The sequence below is a fragment of the Mustela nigripes genome, chromosome 12 (assembly GCF_022355385.1).
Source record: "Mustela nigripes isolate SB6536 chromosome 12, MUSNIG.SB6536, whole genome shotgun sequence".
Lineage (NCBI taxonomy): Eukaryota > Metazoa > Chordata > Mammalia > Carnivora > Mustelidae > Mustela > Mustela nigripes.
The window spans coordinates 70,931,830-70,952,405 of NC_081568.1; the positions used below are offsets into that span (position 1 = coordinate 70,931,830).

Consider the following 20,576-nt stretch of genomic DNA (forward strand, 5'->3'; position numbering starts at 1 on the left):
TATTTGCTGTACACCTCAAACTTGAGAGAGTTCAAAGTCAACTCCCAATTTTACCTCCCAATCATTCTCATTCCTTTAATAAAATGGCAGCTCCACTGTTTTCCTTCCTTAGACCAAAACCCTTATGGCCATCTTTGAGTCCTCTTTTTCTCCTCATCCTCTCAGTCCTCATCAGGGAAGGGGAGGTGAACCATGAGAGACTATGGACTCTGAAAAACAATCTGAGGGGTTTGAAGCAGCGAGGGGTGGGAGGTTGGGGGAACCAGGTGGTGGGTGCCCAGGTGGAGGGCACGGATTGCATGGAGCACTGGGTGTGGTGCAACAACAAGGAATACTGTTATGCTGAAAACAAACAAACAAATAATTTCAGCTCTGCCTTCAAAATACGTTCAGAATTTGACGTTGCCTCACTGCTCCCACCTCCATCACCCGGGCTCAGGCCACACTATCTGCTGAGTAACTGCTGTAGCATCCCTGTCGTACTCCTTGATTCCACCACCCCTCGCCCCGCCCCCCATTCTCAACACAGAATTCAAGGGCATCCCTGAGAGTCTGCCCGCACCTCTCCTCTTCTCAACACCCTCCACTTCATTAACATTCCTTCTGGCTCAGAAGAGGAGCCAAGGTTTCCCGGAAGTCAAGTAGGCCCCGTCCCCTTTGGCTCCTGCTACTCCTCTGACCTTCAGCTTTTCTCTCCCGTCCCCGGTCCCCGCTGTGCTTGCTCTCCTTCCCTCATGCCGCCCTCCTGCCCCCTTCATTGGCCGAGCACCGCCAGCACACTTCACCCCTGTACCTGGCTGCATTGGTCATTTCCACCTGACGTTGTGCACTGATCTGGCTACATCTTTTTAGGCTCTCTTCTGTCACTGGAATGCTTTGTGATGGGCTCTTTGTCTGCTTCACTGCTATATCTTTAGCACATAGTAAAGGCCTGGCACGGAATGAGTGCCTCAGTATATTTGTTGAATGAATAAATGAGTGAAAAGGGGGACCCTCTTTTTCCTTACCTTCTAGGATATACAGTCTCATGTTTTTTTTTTTATCATGACTCTCACTCAACTCTGTCTCAGTCTCCTTGTGGTTCCCCTCTTGGTCTGCCCATCCTGTAGCTACTGGCTCCCAGGGTTTTCTGTTCAGGCACCCAAATCAAAGCACTCATACATACCCTTGGTGGTCTTGTCTACCGCTCTGGCTTTAGCCAACGCCCAGATGCAGACGGCTCCCAGATCTATGTCTTTAGCTCAGAGCTGCCCTCATCAGTCCTCGCATGGTTTTCCCAGAGCCCCTCATACTCAGCCAACCACCCCGAGCTGACCCTCTTCACCATACCTGCCCCTCTCACCAGGTCTGGCCAGCCAGGACCAAGCCTGTCACCCTTGTCGCTTCCTTTTCTCCTATAGTCCGCCACAAGTGAGTTACCATGGACTATGGAGACGACCTCCTCCATCCCTGAGTTCATCTACTTTCTAGGTCTTTCCTGAATGACTGCAATAGCTTTGGGGCAGAGCTGTCACCTTACACCCTGGCCACTGCCCAGCATCACATTCAGTTCTCACAACTACCCCCATTCACACATGAGAAAACAGAGGCTGGCAGGGGTTAGGTCACTGGTCTAAAGCCACTCAGCCCTGCTGAGGGACAGAGGTGGGATGTGAACCCAGGGGTGCCTGGCTGGGAAGCCTGTGCCCTTGCTTCCTACATGTGCTGCTTCCCAATGCCCAGAGTGGCCCCCTTATCCAGCAGAGAGACACCTGAGAGAAGACATGCCAACCTCCTGCTGGCTCAGTGCTTTCAGCAGAGGCTCGCATCACGGTAACCCTGTTGGGAGGTGGTGGTGGGGCATTTTCTAGAGGAGAACACGGTTGGTTGGGACTGTTCCATAGCTCACCATGGTCTGGTGCTGTCTGAAAGGCCGGTGGGGTCTCTCCTACTGTGTCTTGTTCTAGCTTTTTAGGAAATGTGAGTCGTGGTTAGGATTTCAGAGATTTCCCTCGAGCTACAGGTTATTGCAAATCTGTGAGAAATTAGTGCCCATGTGACAGGGTGCAATTATTTACACCGAACTGCTAGAAATTAACTAGACCACTCATTCTAGATGGTTTCACGGCTGTTACGTGGAAGGAAAGTTCATCGGGATAGCAGATCTAAAATATGATTAATTCAAATGAAATAGCCTGGAAAACAGCTGGTCCAGAGCTACGAATGCAGGAGACACACTGCAAGCCAGCATGGCAGTGCAGCAAGCAGTCGGCAGGACTCTGAGCTCCCCCATGAGCTCCAGGCCTGTCCCCCCTCACTGGTTCCTTCACATCGGGCCTTGAGGAGAGGCCTGGTGGGCCTGCTGACAACTCTTCTGGGTTAATGTCATACTTCTACCGTCAAGTAGCTAAGGGTACACCTTAGGTAGGAAACCACCAACATAAGACCCAGAGAGAAACCAACAGGAGGGACAGAGCCCTGGGGTGGGGTGGGTGGGGAAGCACTGTCTGGGGGACACCTGTGGAAAGCTGGGTCTAGAGGGCTAGAAAGACTTTCTTGGACCTGCCACTGGCAATCATCTCTGTGGCCTCCATCCATGTGGCATGGCCATTGTGCCCTTGGCCTCATACTTCATAGCACCTCTGATGCTTGGGGCATTCTCATGTTGCACGCTCTCTCCCCTGATTCTTCAGAGGCCCCTGAGACCCTCGCAGCTCACCTCCTCTAGTGACTGGTTGAGGATCACTTCCTTTTGTAAACTTAGCTATCTGTGAGTTCTATGACCCATGTTCTCCAGGCTTCCTTAAAGCTATTTTTTTTTTTTTTTTTTTGCCTGCCAGGGAGCCATGGGCCCTCTAGCTCACCAGGGCCCATCCCCTCCTTGTCCTCATCTTCTGGATGTTTCTATACTTGTGTCCCATGGGTGTCTCAAATTCACATCGTAGGCCACCCTTGTCTCTTTGATGAGGAACTTATCTGCCCTGCTTTTGGGATCCCAGCACGAGACGGAGAATGTGGCACATGCCTCCTACGGTGACAAGAGAATGAACAGTACCCCTAACCTGCCTCTCCTCCTGAGGTCCTCCTAGCAAGACCCCAGATGACCCTTGTGGTGCCTGCTGATATAACACTAAATCTACTCGGTTATTCCCATTGCCACTGCCCCTGACTTGGCTAGGTCACTACCCTCTCTCACCCAGATGTTCACAACAGCCTGTACACCTGCTTCTGGGCTTCCAATCCTGTCCCACTCGTCTCTACCCTCACTGGGGCCCCACACTTGTTCTAAAGCAGCCCCACCAGGGCCGTGATTCATTTGAGGTCCTCCAGGCATCCCCAGAACTTTCAAGATCTGCCACTAAAACCTCAGCTTTAACCCTGGCCTCGGTCATCTTAATCTCAGACCAAGTATTTGCAATTACCCAGATGTGACATGTCACTTTATGCCACCAAGTGCCATGTTTATAACATTCCCTTTAGAAACGCATCCCCAGTTCCTACTTGTTCTTCACAACTGGGCCCAGGGGTGCCCTGCTGGAGAGCCTTCTCTGACTTGGTCCTCCCTGGGTCTAGAGAGGCCTCATCCCCTCAGTGTCCCAGTGCACTTTGCAGCTCCTTCAAGCAGCACCTGCTGTGGCCATCCTCTCTCTGTGAACTAGTGGAGAAGAGAAACCCATCTGTAAGCCTTGGGCCTCACCCAGGGCTCTGTGCATGAAAGGCCTAAGGAATGAGACCTTCAACTCTTAACCTCCCATGGATGTTCTGGAGCCTTGGAATGCACGTGGAACCACACCACATATAGCAAACGGAACCTGGGTGGAAGACCGGCTCTCAGGCACAGACACTTACATAGCTCATGAAGATCTTCTCGGTGGGTCGGAGGTGCCTCTGGATCTCACAGTCCACGGGGTGCAGGATGATGATGCCATCGTCAGAGAAGACATAGAACATGTTCCCCACGCTGAGGCCTGGGAGGAGCAAAGACAGCCGTGGTTATGCACCCTCATCCCCAGCAGCCAGCTCCTAAGTAGAGTCACGTGCCACGCTGGGCAGACCCACCCCTGAGGTTTGGCTGCGTGTGGTACAGGCACAAAGTGTGGGGGCCTGGTCAAGGTGACATGAGCTAAGCAGGAGGTATGTGGGCAGCCCAGGGAGAAAGTGTCAGAGGCCTGTGAATCACTCCACAGATGAGGGCTCTGTGAACCCCAGGCTATCCTTCCTCCCCTAGGGCACCACGGGCTAGCCACCGACACAAGTCGGCAAATACATGACAGCCTTGGCTCTAGCATACATTTGGTCTTTCGTCTCTTGTCAACTAGTCAAATCAGATGGGTCAGATCATGACAGAAAAGCAAAGCCTCTTATTTTTTTTTTTTTTTCCAGCACATTTATGTGCTACACCACTCCTAGGAACCTAAGAATGTTGTGGCTGGTACTCCTTTGTGCCAGTTTCACCCTGGCCTGTTGGTGCCGGCAAATCCCTCCTTCAAGATAGGCTGCTCCCACCTCTGCCTCACCATTTTCTCTGTGGCAGCCCCAGGTCAGGTGATGGAGCCCCAGCCTGGTCAGGCCCGCCTGTCAGCTCCCACCACCGCCCTGGTGTGGCCATGTGGGGAGAAGCCTCAGAGTAGCAGAGAAGGGGACCTGGGAGGGTCTAGTTTGGCCTCCTTATTACAAAGACAAAAAACTGAGGTCCAGGGAAGGGAAGGGGCTTGGTGGAGGCTACTTGGATTTACACCAGAGCCGGGGCTGGACCCCAAACCCCTACTCCAGGCTCTCACCGTGCCTCAACATAAAACAAAGATGGCACAAAATTGGTAAGTTTAAGTTCTCCTTTCCTTTCTCCCTCATTTTATTTCTTGTGAAGGTGGAATATTCAACAGATTTCCATAAATGCTAAGAAAATTAAATCTATGAAAAACATGCTCTTTCCTAGCATGCTGAGAGACCCAGCATACTGACTTCATTGACTATCTGGGTAGGTTTTCAGTGTTAGAAAACCATACAACACGAAATAGGAGCCAACATTCCACCTGCTTCCAGTGACTCTGCAGGCAGTTTTCTGGGCCTCAGGCCCTTCCTGCCTGGGAAGCCCCAGTGCCTGGGGTTCCCAGTGTGGACCAAGGTCACTGACTCCAGGACACAGTCTTAGCTGCTGCTGTTCTGTCCTGAGGGAGGGGCTGGAAAGGAGGGCTCTGCCGCTGGGCACAACTTGACCCCACGCTCTCAGAAGCTAGCAGTGTCTGGGAGCACCCTGCACAGGTCTCTCTGGGGAATCCTGCGGGTGCTGGGCAGCCTGTCCCAAGAGCTACAGGAAGGGGCCTGGTCTCAGCTCCCAGGACATCCCAGCTTCTGGTCCATATGTGCTCTGTCCCCAGGGGCCTTCTCTCTGTCTACTCTCACCTGGCAAACTTCTTTTGCTCTGTGAAAGAAGCAAAAGAGTCAAAGCCCCTGTCCCTGGGGTCTCTTGGCCTCCCAGGGTCTCTCAGGAAGTGGACAGCTGCAAGGACCAAGGTAAGCCTGAAAGCTTGGGGACCCCATGTGGGGTTGCAGCTGTGGCCACGTGGCAGGTGAAGCACAGCCTCACTCACGGTCAGCAGTGGAACGCAGGCCTCGCCAAACAACTGATTTCACAGGAGACAGAGCCAGCCTCCTGATCCAGTCCCCTGGAGGGTTCTGTCTGAGTGGAATTTCTCCTAACAGGGCACAAAGGGGCTTTCTTTGCTGTGGCATGCCCCAATCATCTCATTTCTCTTGTTGAGATGGGACAGATCCCTGCGGCCTGCTGGCCTGTGGGTTATGCTCCTGTATTTCCTAGTTCCAGCTGTGAAGGGTACAAGCAGCCGGCTGTCCAGGCAGGATGGCACTTGTTGCACCAGTCACCCCGCAGCCAAAAAGCAGCTGGGGGTCTTAAGTTGTCCTCAATGTGAGGCCGCTAGTGCTCTGTTTCATACATCCCAGGGTCTCCTGCATTCTTTGCTGGTCTCTGCTTTTGAAACTTGTCTTTTTGTAGTGAATGCAATTTTAGAAAATTACCACCTCTTAAAGACCCAGAGGGAAAGCTCTCTACATGCATTGTGACTTAGCGTTAGGTTGGGCAGCATTGGGGGACGGCTGTCCACGGTGAGTGGCAGTGGCTACAACCTGTCTTCCCAAGGAATCCGAACGCCTACTGGCATCAATTCCTCATTTTTCAGGTTCTGCTTTTGTTTTGCTCTGTGGCTTACTGTGAGCAGCAGTGCCTGACATTCAGGAAATTGTTCTGAGTATGTGCACGCATGCATATGCCAGACTCTAGGAAATGCCACGAGGAAATGTTTACCAGGAAAAAAATGAGACAGGAAATAGGCCAGCTTTTAAAGAGGAGATTTTGTTGCGTAACCCTGAAATCACGGGATGCATTCTGCTTCTCATCTCCTCCCTGAAACCCCCATCCACTAATCAAGCCCCATCCTGGAGAGTAAGTTACCTCCAGGTGATGTGAACTCTGCTCTGATGGAGGGGCTGCACTTGGCCGGGGTCCACACAGGGTGACTCAGGCCCTATAACCCAGTTCCCACATGGGCCTGCTGTTTTTTGAACCACATGAAATTGTTAGTATTAGACCATTTTTGACATACATGAATGGCCATTTTTTTAAGGGTCCAACCTAGTATCTAAAGATGGTTTGATAAATAAAATTTAAAAAAATCTATTCATTTAAAAATATACATTTATAGAAATCATGGTGGCTTTTTTCTTCGGCATTTCCTCAAAGTGTATGCCTAAACTTTGAAAACTCCAGAACCAATATCACCTTCTGGAAAAAAGTTGAAGGCCTCATCCAACCAGGGACTCCTGCCAAGTAATCTGCTTCAGTGACGGTTTCAAACAGCTTTAGATAGCAACTTCTCACTTTTAAGTTCTAATGGACTGGTGTTCATTAAAGACACAAGTACATTTTAAAATCTGCTTCTCAGCATGTGACCCTTGTCATTGACCTCCGCCCTCCCATCCAATCTGGCAGGTGGACCACACTGATGGGGACTGCATGGTATCTGGGAAAGCTGATGGTGGCCCATGGAAATATGGCCCATGATGGAAATATAAACACAGGTGATCACAAGCACAACATAGAAGTATAAAACTTAGTACCTTCCTCTCGCCACAGAATGTTTGCAACTACAGCGTCAGAGAATCAGGAGACCGGAAACATGATTGAGGGAAGGAAAAAAGAACAAAGCAATGTCAGCAGTTTATGGTAGTGATTCCTTTCAGGGATGGATGGCTACCTAATCCCTCGTGTATGGAGTCTGCCCCACTCACTGCCAAGCAACAGCCCTCTGATGGGACTCTGGATGTGGACAAATGTTTCTAGGTCTCAGGACACTTTCAATTTCTAATTAGTCTCTGAAATTGGGCCTACTTATGGGATCTCTTCTGTGGTTGACAAGGAGAAAGGAACATTCTCCCAGAGTTCTTGATTACTTCCAAAAGTCAGGCTGATTTCCAGCTAGGATTCTCCAAGGAAGACCATCTGAGACACTATTCTGATGATCTCCTTTGATGATGAAGACTAACAAGGGCAAGAGATCCTAGCTACCACTCGTGTCCATGGAATCACACCTGCAGAGCCACTCGGGGGAATGGTGGCTATGTGGGAGGGAATACAGGTGGGAGATAATCCCTGGAGTCAAGTTTATGTGTGCATGTGTGGCTGGGCCACTTCCTGGGCCATGGTGGAACATCAGCATGTGATAAAAATCATGAACGGATATCTAGTCTATCACATATGGAATCTGTGTCACTGACTGGTGGGTGGAGAGGAGGAGAACTTTTATGGGTAAGGGGCAGAGGTTCTAGTCTATACAGCAAGTAGGAGGCAGAAGTGGGGCTAGGATATGTAAGCTTCCTTGTGGTCTTGGACACTCTCTGCTTCCAGGGAACTTCCCTGTCTGTGTGCTGTTGAGGTTGCCAGGGAAGGTCTGCTTACCTCTGGGCACCCCTGCCCCAGCTGTGAGCACAAGAGAATATGGGAGTTTACCCCCGTCTTCAGGGGCTCATGGATGGTGGGTGTGGCCTTGGTCAGTTGGTCCCCTTGCACCCAACACCCACCAACCAGCACAATGAGGAGCTCCGAGGCAAGAGTGGACTCACGGGTCTTTCTAGCTGAGTCTTCAATGAAAAGTGAGGAGATATCCTCGTCCACGCCCACTTCATTTCTGGCGATGCAGGTATACGCCCCTGTGTCTTCATACCGAACACTGCCGATGTGCAGTTCACTCCCATTGGCTGGAGGGAGGACAGTGCTCAAGATGGTCTGCTTAGCTGGCCCCCCCCCCCCCCGCCCCGCAATCTTTATCCAGAGTAGTGATGTTAAAAACATAGGCCCTCAGCAGGGATGAGGGCAACCAACATCCGTGATACACGCCCAGAAAGGGCTCGATCAGCTGAACTAAACTGAAGCTGACTTGGGACAGGATTGACAGCTTATCATCTGTGCGCTCAAAAAGCCCACAAGATCTGTGTGAGTGCAGGTAGCAGGAGAATTTGGGGAGACATTTGTTCACTCCTAACACATCTGACTTAGAAACAAATCATCTCTCTCATTTCACTGTGGAAAGTGTCAGCTTGAACTTGACGGGAAGAGCAGAGAGGCACCGAGGGCAGTTCTTACCTAATAGGGAAAGCTGTTTCGACATCTGGGTTGAGACATCCATGCCATTTTTCAGCCAAGTGATTCTAGGCATAGGAATGCCCTCTGCGTGACATTTCAGACTGGCTGCCACCCCGGGCTCCTGTGCCTGCGTCTCTGGATACACGCGGATGACTGGTGGCACTGTGGATGAAGTTGGTGCTGGTCAGACAGGGCCCTAACCTGGCCTTGGGCCCGTGCTCTGGCCCCACACCTGCTCCCGAGGGTGAACTGAGATGCAGCTCTGGAGTTCTTTTTGTAACTAGCTCATAGTCATCCTGTTCAGCAGCTCAAGCCCTCAAAGAAAGGACTATAAAAAATTGTAAGCAATAAACATGTCAGGCTTTGTGCCTTGTAATTCATGGCTTTCACCATTATTCTAAATATGATCAGAAAGACATCCAGATATTGAATGCTGTTCAGCTGCCACATGTGAAGAGCAACAGCCACTGCACTTTTTGAATGAATAAAATTCAGATATATTATTTCTGTTATTGGAAAGACATTGGACAGGGGCTTAATTATTTGCAGGAAGTGCTTCACAAAGCATTTATGGTCAATGACTGGCAAGGCTACTAATTACATCACTACTCTGGGGAAATCCTTTGATTTTCCTATGAATTACTGTTATTTCTCCACTTCTCACCCCCCACAACATGGGTGAAAGGAAAGTGTGCCCTCCTTGGCTCAGCCATGAGCCCTGGCAGCCAAGTTCAGGGCTGAGGATGTGACCTGGCCCACTCATCAGAAGAACATGGGTGAGGGGGAAGGAGCAAGATGGCTGAGGAGTAGGAGACCAAGATTATCATCAGGTACTAGGAGTTCAGCTAGATAGTTATCAAACCATCCTGAACACCTACAAACTCAACAGGAGAGAGAAGAGAAGAGCAGCAATTCCAGGAACAGAAAACTGACCACTTTCCAGAAGGTAGGACGTGTGGAAAAGTGAATCCAAAGAGACAGGAAGATAGACTGTGGGGAAGGGGCCAGTTTATGGCAAGTGGTAGAGCAGCGGAGCACAAAATCAGAACCTTTAGAAGTCTGCTCTGCTGAGGGATGTTGCTCCAGAGGCTAAGCAGGCGGTGGAGCCCATTCAGGGACAAAACAATATTTGAATAATTGAGTTCCCAGAAGAAGAAGAAAGAGAGAGAGGGGAAGAAGGCATAATGGAACAAACTATAGCAGAGAATTTCCCTAATTTGGCACAGGGAACAAGCATCAAAATCCAGGAGGCTCAGAGAACCCCCACTTAAAATAAATAAAAATAGGTCCACACCCCATCATCTAATAGTAAAATTTACAAGTCTCAGTGACAAAGAGAAAATCCTGAAAGCAGCTCAGGACAAGAGGTCTGTAACATACATGGTGGAAATATTAGATTGGTAACTAATCCACAGAGACCTGGCAGGCCAGAAAGGACTGGCATGATATATTGAAAGCACTAAATGAGCAAACGATGCAGCCAATAATACTATATCCAGCTAAGCTGTCATTGAAAATAGAAGGAGAGAGAAAAAGCTTCCAGGATAAACAAAAATTAAAAGAATTTGAAAACACTAAACCAGCCCTACAGGAAATGTTGAAAGAGGTCCTCTAAGCAAAGAGAGCCCAAAGTAACAGACCAGAAAGGAACAGAGATGATATACAGTAATAGTCATCTTATAGGCAATACAATGGCACTGAATTCATATCTTTCAAGAGTTACCCTGAATGTAAGTGGGTGAAATGCCCTAATCAAAAGACACAGAGTAACAGAATGGATAAAAAAAAAAAACAAAAAAGAGGGGTGCCTGGGTGGCTCAGTGGGTTAAAGTCTCTGCCTTTGGCTTGGGTTATGATCTCAAGGTCCTGGGATTGAGCCTCACGATGGGCTCTCTGCTCAGCAGGGAGCCTGATTCCCTTCCTCTCTCTGCCTGCCTCTTTGCCTACTTGTGATTTCTGTCTGTCAAATAAATAAATAAAAATCTTAAAGAAAGAGAGAGTTCCATCAATATGCTGTCTACAAGAAACTCATTTTAGACCCAAAGACCTCTCCAGATATAAAGTGAGGGGGTGGAAAACCATTTACCATGCTAATGGACATCAAACAAAAGCTAGGGTGGCAATCCTTATATCAGGCAAATTAGATTTTCAACCAAAGACTGTAATAAGAGATGAGGAAGGACACTTTTTCATACTTAAAGGGTCTGTCCAACAAGAAGATCGAACAATTTTAAATATCTATGCCCCTAATATGGGAGCAGCCAATTATATAAACCAATTAATAACAAAATTCAAAAAACACATCAACAATAATACAATAATAGTATGGGACTTTAACACCCCCTTACTGAAATGGACAGATCATTGAAGTAAAAGATCAACAAGGCAATAAAGGCTTTAAATGACACACGTGACCAGAAGGATATCACAGATATATTTAGAACATTCCATCCTAAAGTAACAGAATACACATTCTTCTCTAGTGCACATGGAACATTCTCCAGAATAGATCATATCCTGAGTCACAAATCGGGTCTCAACTGGTACCAAAAGATTGGGATCATTCCCTACATATTTTCAGACTACAATGCTTTGAAACTAGAACTCAATCACAAGAGGAAAGTTGGAAAGAACTCAAATACATGGAGACTAAAGAGCATCCTACTAAAGAATGAACAGGTCAACCAGGAAATTAAAGAATTGAAAAAATTCATGGAAACAAATTAAAATAAAACACAACTGTTCAAAATCTTTGGGACAAAGCAAAGGCAGTCCTGAGAGGAAAGAATACAGCAATATAAGCCTTTCTCAAGAAACAATAAAGGTCTCAAGTACACAACCTAATCCTACACCTAACAGAGCTGGAAAAAGAACAGCAAAGAATGCCTAAACCCAGCAGGAGAGCAATAATAAAGATCAGAGCAGAAATCAATGAAATAGAAACCAAAAGAACCATAGAATAAATAAACAAAAGTAGGAGCTGGTTCTTTGAAATAATTAATAAGATTGATAAACCCTTGACCAGACTTATCAAAAAGAAAAGAGAAAAGACCCAAATAAATAAAATCATGATGAAAGAGGAGCGATCACAACCAACACCAAAGAAATACAAACAATTACAAGAACATATTATGAGCAACAATACACCAGCAAATTTGACAATCTGTAAGAAATGGATGCATTCCTAGAGATGTAAAAACAACCAAAACTGAACCAGGAAGAAATTGAAAACCTGGACAAAACCATAACCAGTACGGAGATTGAAGCATTCATCCCAAATCTCCCAACAAACAAGAGCCCAGGGCCAGATAGCTTCCCAGGGGAATTCTACAAAACACTTAGAGAAGAATTAATATCTATTCTCCTGAAACTGTTCCAAAAAATAGAAATGGAAGGAAAACTCCCAAACTCATTTTAGGAGGCCAGTATTCCCTTGATCCCCAAACCAGACAAAGACCCCACAAAAAAGACAATTACAGACCAATATTCCTGAAGAGACACAAGCAAAAATTCTCTCCAAAATACTAGCTAATAGGATCCAACAATACATTATTCACCACAACCAAGTGGGATTTATTCCTGGGCTACAAAGTTGGTTCAACATCCACAAATCAATCAATGTGATACAATACATTAATAAAAGAAAGCACAGGAACCATATGATACTCTTAATAGATGCAGAAAAAGCATCTGACAAAGTACAGCATTTTTTTTTGATCAAAACTCTTCAGTGTAGGTATAGAGGATACACATATCACTCAATATCATCAAAGCCATCTATGAAAAACCCACAGCAAATATCATTCTCAATGGGGAAAAATGGAGAGCTTTCCCCCTAAGGTCAAGAACACAGCAGGGATGTCCACAATCATCATGGGTGTTCAACATAATGCTAGAAGTTGTAGCCTCAGCAATCAGACAACAAAGAAATAAAAGGCATCTGAATCAGCAAGGAAGAAGTCAAACTCTCACTCTCTGCAGATGATATACGTTACGTGGAAACCCAAAAGACTTCCCCCCAATACTGCTAGAACTCATACAGGGATTCAGTAAAATGTCAGGATATAAAATCAATGCTCAGAAAGCAGTTGAATTTCTAGACACCAACAAGACAGAAGGAAGAGAAATTAAGGAGTTGATACCATTTACAACTGTACCCAACACTATAAAATGTACCCAACACTATAAGATACATAGGAATAAATATAACCAAGGAGGCAAAGAATCTGTACTCAGAAAACTATAAAGTACTCATGAAAGAAACTGAGGAAGACACAAAGAAATGGAAAAACATTCCATGCTCATGGACTAGAAGAACAAATATTGTGAAAATGTCTATGCTACTTAGAGCAATCTATACATTCAGTGCAATCCCTGTCAAAATACCATCAACTTCTTTCACAGAGCTGGAACAAATAATCCTAAAATTTGTATGGAACCAAAAAAGACCCTAGGAGGAATATTGAAAAAGAAAACCAAAGTTGGTGGCATCCCAATTCCAGACTTCAAACTCTGTTACAAAGCTGTCATCATCAAGACTGTATGGTACTGGCACAAAAACAGACATATAGATCAACAGAACACAACAGAGAGCCCTATCTCCGTCAACTATCTGGTCAACTATCTTTTGGCAAAGCAGGAAAGAATGTCCAATGGAAAAAAGAAAAAAGACAGTCTCTTCAACAAATGGTGTTGGAAAAATTGGACAGCCACATGATGAAGAATGAAACTGACTTTTTCCTTATACCACACCCAAGAATAGACTCAGAATGGATTAAAGACCTCAATGTGAGACAGGAACCCATCAAAATCCTTGAGGAGAACACAGGCAGCAACCTCTTCAATGTCAACCACAGCAACTTCTTTCTAGAAACATCACCAAAGGCAGGGGAAGCAAGGGCAAAAAGGAACTGTTGGGACCTCATCAAGATCATAAGCTTTTGCACAGCCAAGGAAATAGTCAACAAAACCAAAAGACAACTGACAGAATGGGAGAAGGCATCTTAATAAAAAAAAAGAAGAAGAACATGGGTGAGCAAGGTGTCTCCACTCACCACAGATCTCTGACCTTTCTTATTTGGGCCATCTGTGGGGGGAGGTCCCTGAAGGAAGTAAAGATTGTTGGGAGAATCTTTCCTTTTACTCCTAGCTCTGGGCCTAGAAAATAATTATCATTTTCAGTGGAAATGAGGGTTCTTACCTATCCATATATTTTACTCTACATATGTCCAAAATGGCTTCCAATTATCTTACGTAATGACACCTGGATATTCCACTCAACACACACCTTTTGGGAAGGTGGAAGATGGATTCCTCATGAAGCAGGCCACTACATTTCTCCAAAGGTATCTGGACACTCCTATTACCTGATAAGGCAAAGTGTCCCCATACTTTAGGAGAGAGATTTTCCTTGGGAGCAGAGTAGAACACATTGATGCTTAGGTAGAAGGAGATACAATTGTTAATCTCAGAAAATGAGCAAGATTTCTAGTGATCTGTGCTTGGGAAGCCTGAGGACTAAGGAAAAACTCCATTGACTCGTTGTGAGAAGTAGACTGTGCAACTCCTGTCAGAACTCCTTAGGAGGCTACTAGTTGTCTGATTAGCTCAGTCTGAGTTTCTAATCTTTCCTCTGGTTCATCTATAGGGCAAAGCTAGGGGGCTGAAGAGAAAGTGGAAAAATCAGCAAAGGGCATGAACCCACCTTGAAAATATCCCAGAGTTGTTTCTCTAAGAAAAACTCAGAGGCAACCTGTGACAAAGTGCACAGAGAATCAACAAGAACACAATGTGAGTAATTTACCAGTTTCTCTATTGGTGTTTCTGGGGAAGAGTTCCAGGGTGTGGCAGAAGAGTCTAGTTGCAGCTCAGGCCACTGGGATGGAGGATGTAAATAGGGCTCTAGCTAAGGCATATCTAGAAGGCTTCTTAGAACAGGGACGTTGATATCCCTTCTCTGATTATATTGTTCAAAGTGGAAAGGAATAATAATTTATCTAGGCAAATTCCCTACACCATCAATTTGGAAGAGACAAGAATGGGGTTCAAGTAGAATAGGTAGTAGTGTTTTGGTCAGGAGGGTGTTATTCAAGGGCACAGAGCTAGAACTGGGGGGTTGAGGAGCACTGGACTGGTGGGGAGTTGGAGAAGGTGGTAGAGCATTCTGAGTTCTACAGTGTGGGTGGCCATGACCTGGAAGTTAATCAACTTGGGCTCTTGCTAGATCACCATTTTTTTTTATACAAGACTGCCTAACATACATAAAGTAGATTTAAAGAAGGTGAGGGAAGAATCAATAGAGAAGCAGAAGGGAATGAATCAGTCAAAAAAGAATGGAACTGACAGATAAATTGAAGGCTGGCTGTATGTATATATGTGTGTGTGTATGTATGTATCTATCTATCTATCTATCTATATATCAATAAGAGACTAATCTCTGGAAAGATTGATCAATTAAAAAAACAGAACACGGGGCGCCTGGGTGGCTCAGTGGGTTAAGCCGCTGCCTTCGGCTCAGGTCATGATCTCAGGGTCCTGGGATCAAGTCCCGCATCGGGCTCTCTGCTCAGCAGGGAGCCTGCTTCCCTCTCTCTCTCTGCCTGCCTCTCCATCTACTTGTGATTTCTCTCTGTCAAATAAATACATAAAATCTTAAAAAAAAAGAACACAGGGAATTTAAAAATATGAAAATACTATATTCAATTATAGGTAATAAATATGAAAATCCTAATGAAATGGATCACTTAAAAGGAAATCGTAATGATAAAAACTCTCAACAAAGTGGGTCTAGGAGGAACATACCACAACATAATAAAGGCCATATATGACAAACCCATAGCAAACATCACACTCAATGGTGAAAAGTTGCGAGCTTTTCCTTTAAGGTCAGTAACAAGACAAGAACGCCCACTCTTGCCACTTTTATGCAACACAGTACTGGAAGTTCTAGCCACAGCAATTAGGCAAGAAAAAGAAATACAATGCAGCCAAATTGGAAAGAAAAAAGTAAAACTGTCTCTATTTGCAAATGACATGATACTATATATGGAAAACTCTAGACTGCACCAAAAACCCACTAGAACTGATAAATGTTTGCAGTAAACTCAAAGCATACAAAATCAACAAACAAATTGGCTCAATTTCCATATACTATAAGCTATTAGAAAGAGAAATTAAGAAAATAATCCCACTTATGATTCCATCAAAAAAGAATAAAATGGGGGCGCATGGGTGGCTCAGTGGGTTACACCTCTGCCTTCGGCTCAGGTCATGATCTCAGGGTGCTGGGATCAAGCCACGCATCAGGCTCCCTGCTCAGCGGGGAGCCTGCTTCCCTTCCTCTCTCTCTCTGCCTGCCTCTCTGCCTACTTGTGATCTCTGTCTGTCCAATAAATAAGTAAAATCTTAAAAAAAGGAATAAAATACCTAGGAATAAACTTAACCAAGGAGGTGAAAGATTTGTACTCTGAAAACTCTAAGCATCTCATGAAAGAAACTGAAGGAGACACAAATAAATGGAAAGATTCTGTGCTCATGGACTGGGAGAATTAATATTGTTAAAATACCCATACTACTGTAAGAAATCTACAGATTCACTGCAATCCCCAACAAAATGCCAAAGGCATTTTTTTTGCATAATTAGAACAAAGAATCCTAAAAATCTGTATGGACCACAAAAGACATAGACAAAGCAATCTTGGGAAAGAAGAAGAAAACTGAAGGTTTCACACTCCCTGATTTCAAACTATGCTATAAAACTATATTAACCAAAATAGTATGGTACTGGCACAAGAAAGAACACACAAATCAATGGGATAAAACAGAAAGCCCAGGAAAAAACTCACATATATAATGGTCAATATATCTATGATAAAGAAAGCAAGAGTATACAGTGGGGGAAAAGTGAATCTCCTCTATACTGTTGGGAAAACTGGACAGCTACATGCAAAAATTAAATTAAAATTGGCTTAAAGACTTGAGTATAATACCTAAGACCAAAAAATTTCTGGGAGAAAACATAGGTGGTAAGTTCTCTGACATCAGGCTTAGTGATCTGTTTTTGGACCTATCTCTTCAGACAACAGCAGCAAAAGCCAATATAAATGGGGCTACATCAAACTAGAAAGCTTTTGCACAGCAAAGGAAATGATCAACAAATGAAAAGGCAACTTACTGAATGGGAGAATGGTTTTTCAAATCTTATGTCTGCTAAGGAGTTAGTATCCAAAGTAAGTTTAAAGCATCTACACAACTTAACACAAAAAATACACAAATAACCCAATGAAGAAATGGACAGAGGACTTGAATAGATGTTCTTACCAAGACAACATAGAGATCCAAAAGGGATATGAAAATGTTCTCTTCATCACTCATCATCAGGGAAAGGCAAAACAGAACCACAATGAGATCTCACTTCACACCTGTCCAGATTGGCTAATATCAAAAAGACAATAACAAGCATGGGTGAGGCTGTAGAAGAAAGAGAACCCTTGTAAACTGTTGGTATGAATATCCATTGATGCAGCCACTGTGAAGAAGAGTGTGGGGGTTCGTCAAAAAGTGGAAAGTTACTGTATGAGCCAGCAATTCACTTCTGGACATTTATCTGAAGAAAACAAAAACCCCAATCTGAACACATGAATGCATACTGATGTTCACCACAGCATTAGTTACAAGAGCCAGCATATGAAGCAATCTAAGTAGAATGGAATCATAGAGGAATGGATAAAGATGATAAACACACACACACACACACACACACACACACAGAGTAAAATATTACTCAGCCATAAAAAAGAATGAAATATTACCGTTTGTGACATCATTGCAGAACCTAAAGGGTATTACACTAAATAAAGTAAGAGTGAAATCTGACAAAGACACATATTGTATGATTTCACTTATACATGGAATCTAAAAAAACAAAACAAATGAACAAACAAAGCAAAAACAGATTCATAGATACAGGAAAAACACTGCTCATTACCAGAGGGTGGAGGGGTTGTGGAGTGGGCAGAAGAAGGGATGGAGATGAAGAGGTAGAAACTTCCATTTATAAAACAAGTCAATGGGATGAAATTTATAGCATAGGGAATATAATCAATAATATTGTAACAACCGTGCCTAGTGACAGATGGTAATAATTTATCATTGGCATCATTTCATAATGTACAAAAATGCTGAATTATTATGATGCACACCTGAAACTAATAGGATACTGTATGTTGATAATACTTCAACAAGAAAAAAAAAAGGAAACTTAAAGTATGGAGAAGAATTAATCAGGAAGAGAATACTTGAAAATTTTTCAAGTGCTACTTACAGTTATGCAAGATGAATGAGTCCTAGAGATCTTTTGCATATCATGAGTCCTATAGTCAAAAATACTGTACTATACATTAAAAAATCTATTAAGAGTGGGAGATCTCATGTGACATGTTTTTATCGCAAACAAAAACAAAACATAGGAACACAAGGAAACTTTTGGAGGTGATAGATATGTGTATTACCTGGATTGTGGCGATGTATCAGGGGTATGTCCCATGTATATGAGTCCCAGTATACAAACTGTATGCATTAAGTATTTTTTTTTTTTTGTAAATCAATTACACCCCAATAAAGCTGTTAAAAATAGTGCTCCTAGGAGGGGCAGGAGCAAGACAGCAGAGGAATAGCAGACCCAAATTTCATCTGGTGCCAGGAATTCAGCTAGATAGTTTTCAAACCATTCTGAACACCTATGAACTCAATAGGAGATCGAACAAAATAGCATCGGCGATTCTATGAACAGAAAAGCGACCACTTTCTGGAAGTTAAGATGTGTGGAAAAGTGAATCTGAGTTGATATACAGGAAGATAGGCTGTGGAGGAAAGGTCTGGCTCCTGGCAAGTGATAGAGCCGAGAAGCACGGGTTCAGAACTATTAGAAGTTTGCTCCGCTGAGGGACATTGCTCCAGAGGCTAAGGGGGGTTGGCGCCCATGCAGGGACAGTGTGGTCTTAGGACCTGTTCGGTCACAGAAAGGCCAGGGGTGTCTGAGTGTGGCAGAGCCCCCAGGTATTGGAGTTGGGAAATGGAATGCAGAGACAGAGCTGAAGAGTGACCTCTCAGCTTGGCATTGCCACGAACAATGATCCACAGCATAGTTGGGCCCCTGCTTGAAGAACAGGGACCCAACAGGCAGATCTGGGGAGACTCGCCCCTTCCTCCTCCAGTAGGAGTGGTATGGGAGTGCTGCAGGAATCGGCTGGGTTTGGAGACTCCAAATGGGTCCATCCCCCAGATATAGAAATGCATGGTCACAGGCTGGGTGAGCTCAGAGTGTGGCCAGAGACCAGAGAGACAGGAGGGATTGACTGCTTTTCTCTGAAGGCACACTGAGGAGTAGGGCTCCAAGCTCTTGGCTCCTCTGGGTCAGAGATTGAGAGGCCACCATCTTCATACCTGTCCTCTAAAGCTCTATGGAAAGCGCTCAGGGAACAAAAGCTCCCAAGACCAAAACTGCACAGGTTACTTAGCCCAGCCCCTGGCAAGGGTGGTGCAATTTTGCCTTGGGCAAAGATGTTTGAGAACCTGCAATAGGCTCCTCCCTGAGAGATCAGCAAGAACATTCAGCCAAGACCAAGTTCACTGATCCAAGAGAACTGTTAAACTCCAGAGCTATGGGAATACAGCACATAGAATTCATGGCTTTCTCCCATGATTCTTTAGTCTTTGAAAGTTAATTTTTAAAATTTTTACTTTTTTCTTTTTCTATTTTTAAATTGTTCTTCATTCCTATTTTAACCAACATCTTATGAATTCCTTTTTTAAAATCTTTTTTTAATTTTCATTTTTACATCATAGTCCATCCCTTTGTTGTATTTAACCTTATTTTTTATATATATAAATTTTTCTTTCTTTGAAATTTTGGGATACAGTTTCTTCTAATAGACCAAAGTACATCCAAATTCTAGTATGTGGCTCTGTTCTATTCCCCATCCTGATCATATTCCTTTTTATTTCTTTTTTTTCCCTTTCTTTTCACCCTGGTTTCTGGTCTATTTTGATTTGTTTAGTATGTATTTTTCTGTGGTTGTTGTAAATTTTTTAGAATTTCCTTCTCTCATTCATCTATTCTTCTCTGGACAAAATGACAAAATGGAAAAACTCACCTCCAAAAAAAGAAAAAGAGGCAGTACCAATAGCCAGGGACCTAATCAATATGGACATTAGTAAGATGTTAGAACCAGAGTTCAGAATGATGATAAAGCTACTAGCTGGGCATGAAAAAAGCATAGAAGATAATAGAGAATCCCTTTCTGGAGAAATAAAAGAACTAAAGTCTAACCAAGTCAAAATAAAAAAGGCAATTAATGAGGTACAATAAAAATGAAGGCTCTTACTGTTAGGATAAATGAGACAGAAGAGAAAATTAATGATATAGAAGACCAAATGACAGAGAATAAAGAAGCTGAGGAAAAGAGAGATAAGCAACTACTGGACCACAAGGGGAGAATGTGAGAGATAAGTGATACCATGAGACAAAAGAATATTAGAATAATTGGGATTCCAGAAAAAGTAGAAAGAGAGAGAGGAAGAAGGTATATTGGAACAAATTATAGCAGAGAATTTCCCTAATTTGGGGAAGGAATCAGGCATTAACATCCAGGAGGCAAAGAGAATGCCCCTCGAAAATCTATAAAAATAGGTCATACCCTGTCATCAAATAGTAAAACTTACAAGTCTCAGAGACAAAGGGAAAATCCTGAAAGCAGATCGGGACAAGAAGTCTGTAATCTACAATGGTATGAATATTAGATTGGCAGAAGACCTATCAACAGAGATCTGGCAGGCCAGAAAAGACTGATATAATATATTCAGAGCACTAAATGAGCAAACAATGCAGCCAAGAATATTATATCCAGCTAGACTGTAATTGAAAATAGAAGGAGAGAGAAAA

General features: G+C 44.2%; 1 protein-coding gene across 1 annotated transcript in view; it reads right to left on the bottom strand.

Moving 5' to 3' along the window:
* The window catches only part of FSTL4 (follistatin like 4), a 401,404-nt gene that overhangs the window by 22,358 nt on the left and 358,470 nt on the right, over window positions 1–20,576 (bottom strand). The window contains exons 9-12 of the mRNA XM_059417566.1: window positions 8,636–8,797; window positions 8,116–8,250; window positions 7,114–7,140; window positions 3,829–3,947 (exon numbers count right to left, since the gene is read on the bottom strand). Of these exons, the coding sequence (XP_059273549.1) occupies window positions 3,829–3,947; window positions 7,114–7,140; window positions 8,116–8,250; window positions 8,636–8,797 (443 nt within the window). The remainder of the gene's footprint in view (window positions 1–3,828; window positions 3,948–7,113; window positions 7,141–8,115; window positions 8,251–8,635; window positions 8,798–20,576) is intronic.